Raw genomic sequence first — 12,027 nt, forward strand, 5'->3', positions numbered from 1 at the left:
ACTTTATACACATATATGTATGTGTGCATTTTCATACATGTGTGTGTATGTGTGTGTGTGTGTATATATATATATATATATATATACACACAATACATATATTAGACACACACATACACATACACATATATACTAGTATATATTTATTTCACATTTGCTTTGTCCATTCATTCATCAATGGACATTTAGGTTGTTTCCATGCCTTGGCCATTTATGATGAGAGAGAGAGACTCATGGATTGGTTGCCTCCCTCAGGCTCCCTAACCTCTTTTATCTATTTTATCCACCACCACTGCCTCAGGCAACCATCAGTGTGTTCTTCATATTCTGACCTTGGCTTTGTTTTGTTTTGCTTTTTTTAAGTTTCTATATATAAGTGAGAATTATTTTTGTCTGACTTAATTTCACTTAGCATAATATCCTCAAGGTCCATCTATGTCACAAATGGCAAGATTTTTTTTATAGCTGAATAATATTCCATTTTATTTATATATATATGTATATATATCTATGAATATATATGTGTGTGTCTATATATATATACATATATATAGACACACACATACACATACACATATATACTAGTATATATTTATTTCACATTTGCTTTGTCCATTCATTCATCAATGGACATTTAGGTTGTTTCCATGCCTTGGCCATTGTAAATAATGCTGTAATGAGCATGGAGGTGGAGATACCTTTTCAAATTAGTGTTTTCATTTTTAGGTAAATACCCAGAAGTGGGATTGCTGCATCACATGGTAGTTCTGTTTTTAATTTTTTGAGGAAACTCCATACTGTTTTCCATAGTTGCTGTACCAGTTTACATTCTCACCAAACAGAGCGTAAGTGTTCCCTTTCCCCTATATTCTGGGCAACACTTGCTGTCTCTTGTCTTTTTTATAATAGTCATTCTAACAGGTATAAGGTTTTGATTAGCATTTCCTGGATGATTGGTGATGTTAAGCATCTTTTCATGTGCCTTCTGGCCATTTGTATGTCTTTGGAAAAATATCTGTTTAGGTCTTCTGCCCATTTTTTATTTGGATTGTTTGTTGTTTTGCTGTTGAGTTGTATGAGTTCTTTACATGTTTTGGATATGAATGACTTGCAAATATTTTCTCCCATTCAGTAGGTTGCCTTTTCATTTTGTCGATGGTTTCCCTCCCTGTATAGAAACTTTGTAGTTGTTTTTTTGTTTGTTTATTTTTTTTTTGTTTAATCCTCTTCTGAGGATATATTTTTAGATAGAGAAAAGGAGTGATAGAGTAGAGTTTAGCTTATTGCTTTTTTTTTGTCTAGTTCTATTTGTCTAGTCTAAAATATTGTTATGTAACTCAAGGGTCATTAAAATAGTCTCTGTGGATTTTATTTTCTGGTGTCCAGTTCATCTCAAATGGATTTTTTTAATTCAAATTTTTGTGTATGCAATAATATACGTCAAAGTTTCTTTTTTCCATTGAGTCTTTCAACACCGTTTATTAAAAATACTAGAGGCCTCGTACACGAAATTCATGCACGGGTGGGTCCCTCAGCCCAACCTGCACCCTCTCCAATCTGGGAGACCTCAGGGGAGCCCTCTCCAATCCAGGAGCCATGACGGCTTAAGCCCACTCCCCGTGGTTCTCTGCTCTCTGTGGGGCCTGGCCGCTCCGTACCCACTGCCCAGAGGCTCTCCGTGGCCCAGAGACCCTCCGCGGCCAGGGCAGAATACTTGCCTTGTCGCCGCAGCAATGAAGCAAACATTCTGCCAGGCAGCTCACGCTGCCCACTCTCAGCAGCTGCACGCCCCCAACCCCCCCCCCCCCCAGGATTGGGGGACTACAGCAGGGTTGAGGGAACTGGTGCCGCCATCTTGTGGCTATGGGCGCCGCCATCTTTGTGACAGAATGATGATTAATTTGCATATTATCCTTTTATTAGCTAGGATAGCTGTCCGGTTTTGCTTTAAGTCAGTAATCCTATCTAATAAAAGGATAATATGCAAATTGACCTAATGGTGGAATGACTGGTTGCTATGACGTGCATGGACCACCAGGGGGCAGACGCTCAACATAGAGGCTGCCCCCTGGTGGTCAGTGCGCTCCCACAGGGGGAGCACTGCTCAGCCACAAGCTGGGCTGATGGCTAGTGAGCGCAACAGTGGTGGTGGGAGCCTTTCCCACCTCTGTGGCAACGCTAAGGATGTCCGACTGCGGCTTAGGCCCACTCCCTGTCAGTTGGACATCCCCCGACGTCCAGGGCTCCTGGACTGGTAAAAGTCGCAGGCCGAGCTTAGGACACCTCCCCCCCTTCCCCCGCCCCATTGCATGAATGCCATGCACTGGGCCTCTACTATTGTAATAACTGTGTATGGTGTTAGATGGGTACTAGACTTACAATGGTGATCACTTTGTAAGTTACATAAATGTTTGATCACAATGTTATACCCCTGAAACTAATATAATATTGCGTGTCAAATATAATTTTAAAATGAATCTTTAAAAAAGACTGCTTACCTACTCAGCCAGTGTGGCTCAGTAGTTGAGTATTGACCTATGAACCTGGAGGTCATGGTTTAATTCCTGGTTGGTCAGGGCACATGCCTGGGTTGCGTGTTCGATCCCCATAGCAAGTGTGCAGGAAGCAGCTGATCCAAGATTCTCTCTCTTCACTGATGTTTCTCTCTCTCCCTCTCCCTTCCTCACTCTGAAATCAATCAAAACATTTTTTTTAAAAAAAAGACTGCTTCCCCTATTGAATTGCTTTGTTCTTTTATCGAAAATTATTTGACTCTGCACTTGTATTTCTATTTCTAATGCTATTCTGTCCCATAGACCTATTCATACTTATTCCAATAACTCTTCATTACTGTGGTGAAGTTTGTAGTATGAATCATTCAAGTTTGTTTTTCTTTTTTTGGAGCTTTTTTTTTTTTATTTTTTTTTATGGAGTTTTTACAGAGAGGAAGGGAGAGAGATAGAGAGTTAGAAACATCGATGAGAGAGAAACATCGACCAGCCGCCTCCTGCACACTCCCCACTGGGGATGTGCCCACAACCCAGGTACATGCCCTTGACCGGAATCGAACCTGGGACCTTCAGTCCACAGGCCGACGCTCTATCCACTGAGCCAAACCGGTTTCGGCAAGTTTGTTTTTCTTAATATTGTTCTGACTCTTCTAGATCCCTTGCATTTTAATACACATTTTAAATTTGGCTTGTCAATTTTTAGAGGAAAAGCCTGTAGCGATTTTGCTAGGAACTGTATTTTATCTGCAGATGAATTAGGATAGCATGAATACTCTAATAATGGCTCTTGTAGTCCATGAAAATGATATTTTTCTCCACTTATTTAGGTCTTTAACTTCTTTCATCAGTGTTTCAATTTTTTATTGTAAAGGTCCTACACAGCTTTTGATTTATTACGAGCTACTTTATTTTCTGCTATCATATATGGAACTGTTTTTTGTGTCATTTTCTAGTCTTTGCTGAGATCCATTTTTTTCTGGTTGTGATTACTATGAAAGGAACATAAGATTATTTGCTGAAAGAGGATAATGGTAAGACAGTTTTTTATTCGGTTTTTACCTGGTTATGGGAATATTGGAAGATTGGATTGCCTAGTATGCTTTTTTTTTTCTTTTTCTTTTTAATATTTCTTTAGTGTAGATACTCCTTTAGGGTTAATGACTTTGAGTTTTGAAGGTGACCAGTTGTGTGTGGACTAGTCTTCCCAACTATCCTTAGAGATGAGGTAGATGTTTGGAATCATCCAGGCTGGTCTTTTTTTTTTTTTAATATATTTTTATAGATTTCAGATAGTAAGGGAGAGGGAGAGAGAATCATGAATAGGCTGCCTCCGGCACACCCCCCACTGGGGATCAAGCCCACAACTGGGCATATGCCCTTGACCGGAGTCGAACCCAGGACCCCTCAGTCCGCAGGCCAACACTCTATCCGCTGAGCCAAACCGGTTGGGGCCAGGACTGGTCTTTTGCTCATTCAGGGTTATAATAGGCAGAGGAATTTGGACAGATTGTAGAAGTGATAGATTGTGATAAATCGTGCCTTGATAGGTGGGGCAGTGAGAAGAGGAATTTGCTGTGAGGGAGATTGTAGAAGCATGAGTGGTCTGGAATCCTCTATAAAGTGAAAGAGTGCATGCAAGAGGAATGTTGTGTAGAAGTGCAGATTTCTGAATCATTGTTACATAAAGTTGCCAACTAGAGATGACAAGGCCTGTGTGTTGGCGTACAGTTGTGTATGTTGATGTGGAGTGGGGGGCCAAATAGCACTGGAGATTGGAACATGTAGTCCTAGATGGACCATCCTCATGGATACTAGAATGATCCTAAACCATAGCATGTATCAAAGTTGAAGAACAGAAGTCTGGGGCACAAATGTTTAATGAGCGAGGGAGTTTAACAGAGTTGTACTTGGTGACACATTACATGGGGGTCAGGGTTGTCCACCACATTGCCTGAAGGTCTTGCCTAAGCAAGGGAAAGGCTTAGGATCAAACAGAATTTGCTGCTCAAAAGGAGAAATACTGGAAAGCAGAAGTCAGAATTGTCCCATGAGCAGGAGAGATAGAAAGCCTTGATTTCTTCTAGTAATCTTTTTCTCATTTACTACAGATGCCTGCTCGAAGACTCCCATAAGAACAAGAGAGTAGCTTTCTGATGCTAGTGCCCTGTTGTTCAGGCAAATTTATTATCATTCTCACAGGATGGCAGCTCTTGATCTCTCTCCCACATGTGGTAAGTTCTAGGAGTGAAGAACGCTCTCAGAATTCAAGCTTAAGTGGCCACTGCCACTTCCCAAGGACAGAGGGATGGCTGCCAGGGGAGGATGAATCAACTGGAAAGTAGTGGGAGCAAAGTCCTGGGAGAGCCTCTTGAGGTCACTGTCTGATTTAGGCAGGATCTTTTTTTTTTTTTAATATATTTTTATTGATTTTTCACAGAGAGGAAGGGAGAGAGATAGAGAGTTAGAAACATCCACGAGAGAGAAACATCAATCAGCTGCCTCCTGCACACCCCCCACTGGGGATGTGCCCACAACCCAGGTACATGCCCTTGACCGGAATCGAACCTGGGACCCTTCAGTCCGCAGGCCGACGCTCTATCCACTGAGCCAAACCGGTTTCGGCTAGGCAGGATGTTTGTGAGTTTGGGTGAGAGAGGGAGTGTGTGTAATTGGTGTGAAAAGAAAAACACAGGTATGGGTAGTAACCCTGAACTGCCTCATTTATTATTTTGATAAATCTGAGCAAAGCTCCGTCTCTTAGAGAGTTAATTTCTTCACTCATAAATTGAGAAAACATATTACTTTTGTTACAGGTATATTGGCCCACCTCCCTTCTTCCTGTCCTTGAGTAGAGCAGGGCTGCTCTGGATTCTTACCGAATGTGGGGTGTGTGTGTGTTTTGATGGGGAATGTGCACTACACGCTTTTAGTTTAGTAGTTTGTGAGTGTCAAGCAAGCTTTTATTCTCATGGATCCTGTTTTCTCTAGCTATATCCATCCAGGAACCTGCCCATATCCAGGAGTCAGAAACTCCTCTTGCCTCAAAAGACCATTCTTGTCACCAGAATATGGACCTGTTTGCTTGTAATGGCCTGGAGCTTCATATGCCAACTAATGTCATTTCCCAGGTACGCCAATATCTCTGGGCCCCTGAAGGTGGGAGAGGCACTTCCTAGGACACCCCCAATATCACATAATGGAAATCTTTTAGATTTTTATTCTGGTTAATTGATGCCTGATCAGGGATCAAGGGACAGAGCCAAATAATGTTTCAAGGCTGTCGCAGTATCAAAGTTTTTAGGGAAAGTGACTTACATAGCAAATGTTTCTCTTATAATATGGTTTGAGTGCTCAGGCCAGGCTAAAAGTGGAGAGAGATTTTGATCCCATGTCAGAGTTGCATTTGAAGCAGTGAGACAGGGTAAGATCACCACATAAGGAAAACAGAACAGCTGCTGACTGGCTTCTGGAATAAATTTTGAGACACCAGAACCCCATACTGAAATCCTATGATTTGAGTCTTTCATATCCAGTCTTCAGCCTCTGCCATCTTTAAAACCAAGCTCTTTTCTCACCGACCCCAAATGTGTTTCAGGACTCAGTGACTTTCCAGGATGTTGCAGTGGACTTTACTGAGAAGGAGTGGCCCCTGTTGGATTCTTCTCAGAGAAAACTATACAAAGATGTGATGCTGGAGAACTATAGCAACCTTGCCTCAGTGGGTAAGACTGGCATCACTTCTTCACTTATGAATCAAATAATTTTAAGTAGTTGGCTGTAACCTAGGAGCAGGGTGGGGATTTGGAACACAATTGTGACCTGGTGCCTACCCTTTGGTGTCTCCCATGGATATTGAGACCTGTTTGTTGCATTGACCTTGGAGGTTGTCAAATGTGTCTGAGCTTGGGCATAGGTTTCTGAATTAAGAAATCCTTAACTTCTGAGTTAAGAAATCTATTGAAGGGCAAAACATGTGGGTGTTTGTGGTTTTGATTTTTATGACAGCCTTTCACTGTGTCCCTTAGAAATTTGTCACCGTCATTTTGCTGCTCCTAAGTCAGTCTTGTCCATCTTCAGAACTCTTGACTTCAGAACACGTGTCCTCTGCACGATCCTCCCTCAACATGTATCTTTCCCCGTGAGTAGGGTGTCAGGTGGGGAAACCCAGCCTCATCTTCCACTTGGAGCAAGAAGAGGAGCCGAGAACAGAGGAGAGGGGACTGCCCCAAGGCACATGTCCTGGTAAGGACCTGCATCATAAGTGCTTCTGAGTAGTGGCTATTCTCAGTGATTGGGGTGGAGGGAGATCCATTAGGAAATTTCACCCAGGAATATATAAAATGCTCATTCTCTTTCATTGCTCCTCCATTCTCTGACAGATTCTTTGGTTTCACTATCCTTTTACCTTTAAATTTGACATGTCCACATGGAACTTTTTTCTATCCTTTTAAATTCAACATTCCTGATTATATTTTTTCTTTCATTAATGTTGGTCTTTGAAGAATTACTTCTTAGTGTGCTAACATAAATGTCTACCCCTTGTCATTGCCAAATATCACACAGTCAAATATTTCAGTCATTTTTACCCATGCATTCTTCCTTTTCACCTCATCTTTCCTTTTTTAGAATTGGTATTTTTTTTAAAATCACCTATTTTTGTCACCAGCGTTCTACCATTTTCTTTTATCAGCAAATTTATCTTTTTCCAATTTGTTTCAGATTGGGAGATTCCTTCTAAAACCAAGTGGTCTATTCTCATGGAAGATATTTTTGGGGATGAAACACCTAGTGGTGTGACAATGGTAAGATTTTGGGGGGGATAATTCTGGGTCTTCCATATTAGGAGATAAGTGGGGCAGCTTAAGTTAGAAAAGGAACTCAAGAACTAGGCAGGTGGCATTCTCCAAGAGGAAGCAGTGTTAGAGACACTAATATTACCAATTACTAACCCCAGACTTTCCACTTAGAGTTCTGATGAGTAAAAATTTCTATAGCTATGTCTTAGGTAATTGAGTGTTGGAGTTCAATTCCAATTTAAACAGTTAACAAAGTCTATTTTGTAAAAAGCTTTGTTATGGTTACACACATGGTACCTTAGGGCATACATAACATTCACCTATTCTACTTGATAGAGCCCACAGGGTCAGGACTAGTATTTTTACATCTATAGTCATAATGATGACATCTATAGTCATAATGATGTGCTTTAATTTATGTCAGTTTATGTGGGGATAATTCTTAGGAATGAAGTGAATATTGGAAATGGCTTAGTCAGCACTCATCTTTAAATCAACAGGAAAGAACTCATCTTGGAGAGAAATCCACTGAATATGCTCACCTGTTTGAAGTCTTCAGTATGGGTGCTCATCTTACTCAGCAAATGGGAAGACACACTGGCAGGAGGCCCTATCACCGCCGGGACTATGGGGTGGTTTTCAAGAACAGGCCACATCTATCGCAACATGTGAGCATTTACAATGGGAGAAAAATGCATGAATGCCATCAGTGTCAAAAAGCCTTTACCACAAGTGCTTCTCTTACACGGCACAGGAGAATACACACTGGGGAGAAACCCTATGAATGCAATGTCTGTGGGAAAGCTTTCAATGATCCCTCAGCCCTTAGGAGTCACGCAAGAACTCACCTCACAGAGAAGCCCTTTAATTGCAGTCAATGTGGAAATGCATTCCGAACCCTCTCCTCCCTAAAGATACACATGAGAGTTCACACTGGGGAGAGACCTTATAAGTGTGATGAATGTGGGAAGGCATATGGCAGGAGCTGCCACCTCATTGCACACAAAAGAACACACACTGGAGAGAGACCCTATGAATGTCAAGACTGTGGGAAAGCTTTCCAGCATCCGTCACATCTCAAAGAGCATGTCAGGAATCACACTGGAGAGAAACCCTATGAGTGCACACAGTGTGGAAAAGCCTTTCGATGGAAGTCTAACTATAATTTGCACAAGAAGAACCATATGGTAGAGAAAACATATGAATGTAAAGAATGCGGGAAATCCTTTGGTGATCTCTTATCACGGAGAAAACACATGCGAATTCATATTGTAAAGAAACCCGTTGAATGTCGGCAGTGTGGGAAAACATTCAGAAACCAGTCCATCCTTAAGACACACATGAATTCTCACACTGGAGAGAAACCATACGGGTGTGATCTGTGTGGGAAAGCCTTCAGCGCCAGCTCAAACCTAACAGCACACAGGAAAATACACACTCAAGAGAGACACTATGAATGTGCTGCCTGTGGGAAAGTCTTTGGTGATTATTTATCCCGGAGGAGGCACATGAGCATTCATCTTGTAAAGAAACGTGTTGAATGTAGGCAGTGTGGGAAAACCTTCAGAAACCAGTCAACTCTTAAGACACACATGAGAAGTCACACAGGAGAGAAGCCTTATGAGTGTGATCACTGTGGGAAAGCCTTCAGCATAGGCTCAAACCTTAATGTTCACAGGAGAATACACACTGGGGAGAAGCCCTATGAATGCTTGGCTTGTGGAAAAGCCTTCAGTGATCATTCATCTCTTCGGAGTCATGTTAAAACTCACCGGGGAGAAAAACTCATAGTGTCATCAGTGTGGAAGAGGCTCCAATGATAACACCTTCTTTAAGAAACACAAGAGCTCAGACTGGAAGGAAACCTTTTAAGTTCCAGGAATGCAGGAAAGCCTTTATTAATTCATTTTACTGAGCACAAGGGAATACATGTAACTTGAAAGAGAAACAGTTTGTGTAATGACTGAAAAGACGAGTTTTTTTCTCATCTCTGAGAATTAATGCTGGGGGAGAAAATGTGTCTCTGTGGTGTGGAAAAGCCATCAGTGTACATTTAAGTCTTAACAAATGTGACAGCTTAGGAAGAGAAACCCTAGCCTGGTACTTAATGTTAAAATTACTGTTGTACCACCTGGCACCTTCTGAGCCTACAAGTAAAGTAAGCACACTAGGGAAACATGGAAAAGTCGGTAATGGGTCAGGAAACTACAGCCAGCTGTCTATGTACGGTTCTCAAGCTAAGAATAGTTTACATTTTTAAGGAAGAAAATATGTGACAGAGACAGTGTGGCCCACAAAGACTAAAATACTCATTGTCTGGCCCTTTACAGAAAAAAATTTGCCAATTCCTGTTGCAAAGCAGTGGTTATTACCAGGGAGCGGCTAGGCTCCCCAGGAGACATTTGGCAATTTCTGGCGACATTTTTGGTTGTTAAAACTGGGGAAGGCATTACCTTCATGTAGTTGGAAGACATCAAGGATATTGCTAAATAGACTACAATGCAGAGGAGCTCCCCAGAGCAAAGATCTATGTTCCCCCAGAACGTTAATATTGTCAAGGTTAAGAAACCTTGTCCTAGAACAGCTCCTCGATTTTTATGAAACTTGAGTACTAGTACTCATGGTAGGCGAATTTCTATTTAACACTTCAAAAATATAACCAATGTAATTAATTCTTTCAAGAAATGCAAGAACCCACACTGCCGGCAATCCCTACGTGGAAATGATTTCAGCCACAGCCCCCTCACGTTGCTTATGAGAATTCATTCACACCTGTAAGGAATTTTCTAGTGAGTGTGAAATTGCATTTAATGTATTTCATCATGAAAATAGACACTAGCTCATAAATTTTTAGTCTTTAAGGTTATGCTTTAAATTACCCTTACACACATCACAATAGCTTTGTGTGTAGTATTTTAATTATAATTTTACTCTTAAGAATGTGTTAACTTCCTTTTGGATGATTTACTTGACCAATAGACTCTGTAGAATCTTAGTTACTGTGAAACGTGGGTATTTTTTAGTTAGAAACATCGATGAGAGAGAAACATCGATCAGCTGCCTCCTGCACACTCCCCACTGGGGATGTGCCCGCAACCAAGGTACATGCCCTTGACCAGAATCGAACCTGGGACTTGAGTCCGTAGGCCAATGCTCTATCCACTGAGCCAAACTGGTTAGGGCACCGTGGGTATTTTTAGTGCCTGTTTGTTTGAGTATCTAAATCAAATGCATTGTGATCAGACTATGATGTCTTCATCAGACGAGTCCTTTGGGATGTTCCAGTCAACAGTGGCATATACTTCTAGTTGCTTCCCTAGTGTCTCATCTTCCATATCAAGAAAACTCAATTTTTGTCAGATTAGTAAGGTGTACTATTTTTAAAATCTCTTACAAGTTTCCTTACAATTCATACAGTTCATGTTCCACAGCCTATCCATTATCAAATAAGCAGATGTTAATATAAGGGCTTTGAGAAGACTCCTGAAAAAAGGGCCATCTTACCTGGATTCTTCTCCACTTGTTTTTTTATTTTTGTTCTTCCCCCCACTTCTCACTGAGCAAGGAGATCCAGTACCTTGTGTTAAAAGATCCATCTTATGACCTATGACCATGAGGATGCAAGGTACAGGCTAAGAAGGATCCTGCAGAAAATTCCAAAGGATTCTGGCCTCCCCAGGCGCTTCTTTAGGTGTCTATACTATCCCTGAATTCACTTCCAGACTTCCTATTACATGGAAAAATAAAACTGATTATTGTTTTAAGCTGCTTTGGATATTCATTTCTTTTTCTGTTAGTTTTTTAATTGGCAGAGGGAGGGTTCTGCCTCATCCAGCTAGATGCTGTCTAACCCATTCACCTGTGACAGAGACTGTGTGTGGTCCACAAGTGAGTTTTTGTAACGGCTACACATATGGGTATAATCTGCTTATGCTTTTAACTGTTGGATATGGATTTTTAAATTCTTCAAGCCAAATTTTAAAATTGCATTTCATATCTTTGATCTATTTAAACATCTATTTTCCTTCCTTCTTGTATTGAAGAACTGTATTTGTTTTCACAGAAGTGCTAAGTGGACATTTACTTTATTCAGTTTCTTCTTAAGGTGAAGAAAACTCTTTGTAAATGTCCTAGAGAAATATAGTAGCTTTCTGCTCACACTTTGCAAGTAAAAAGGGTGGATCGTTCCACTACTGACATATTTAAAAAAAAAAAGTGCTGAGAAGCAGGGGCCAGCAATATTTTTTTGCACGTGGAGAATTTGAGGCAAGGAAGTTTAGGTGACTTGTCTGAAGCCAACCTGTTAGCAGGTAGGAGTGCTTGTCTTTGAATCCTGGTGTCTGATTCCAGAGTCTATATTCCTATGTCAGGCCTTGTTCTATGCCCCTGGTCCATAGTGAATCAAAATATTCGCCTTCAGGTTGCTTACATTCTACTTGGGGTCGAGGCACCTGATAAATGAGTAAATATGTTTTATCTCTGATGGTGGTCAGTGCATGGAGGAAAAATTAAGCATGTGATGATGAGAATGTGGGATTCAGTGGAGCTGTGGGGTGTACAGGGAAAGCCTTTTGTATAAGGTGACATTTGCTCAGAGATGTAAATGAGCTATAAGTGTGGGCTGTATTGTAATGTGGGGAGGAGCACCCTCAACAGCAGTTCAAAGGCCGTGAAAAAATTTTGTGCTTGGGACAAGGGGCCAGTGGGAGGGGGGTGGAGCC

The 12,027-nt window shown here is 41.2% G+C and overlaps 1 protein-coding gene and 1 long non-coding RNA gene across 3 annotated transcripts in view; both read left to right on the plus strand.

The window, feature by feature from the left end:
- Nucleotides 1–10,326, plus strand: part of ZNF317 (zinc finger protein 317) — a 15,775-nt gene extending 5,449 nt beyond the window's left edge. The window contains exons 1-7 of one of the 2 annotated variants that reach the window (XM_015565719.1): nt 3,433–3,541; nt 4,619–4,741; nt 5,499–5,638; nt 6,106–6,232; nt 6,657–6,752; nt 7,230–7,312; nt 7,807–10,326. In XM_015565719.1, the coding sequence (XP_015421205.1) occupies nt 4,711–4,741; nt 5,499–5,638; nt 6,106–6,232; nt 6,657–6,752; nt 7,230–7,312; nt 7,807–9,126 (1,797 nt within the window). In that variant the 5' untranslated portion in view covers nt 3,433–3,541; nt 4,619–4,710 and the 3' untranslated portion in view covers nt 9,127–10,326. Of the gene's footprint in view, nt 1–3,432; nt 3,542–4,618; nt 4,742–5,498; nt 5,639–6,105; nt 6,233–6,656; nt 6,753–7,229; nt 7,313–7,806 lie in introns of those variants that run through there. The other variant, XM_006753853.2, reaches the window with a different exon arrangement.
- LOC107183518 lies at nt 3,098–11,070 on the plus strand. Its single transcript, XR_001514308.1, has 2 exons — nt 3,098–3,129; nt 10,783–11,070. It is a non-coding gene; the product is annotated as an uncharacterized LOC107183518 (long non-coding RNA).
- Nucleotides 11,071–12,027: the final 957 nt, after the last annotated feature.

This window comes from Myotis davidii, unplaced genomic scaffold (genome assembly GCF_000327345.1).
Source record: "Myotis davidii unplaced genomic scaffold, ASM32734v1 scaffold972, whole genome shotgun sequence".
NCBI lineage: Eukaryota > Metazoa > Chordata > Mammalia > Chiroptera > Vespertilionidae > Myotis > Myotis davidii.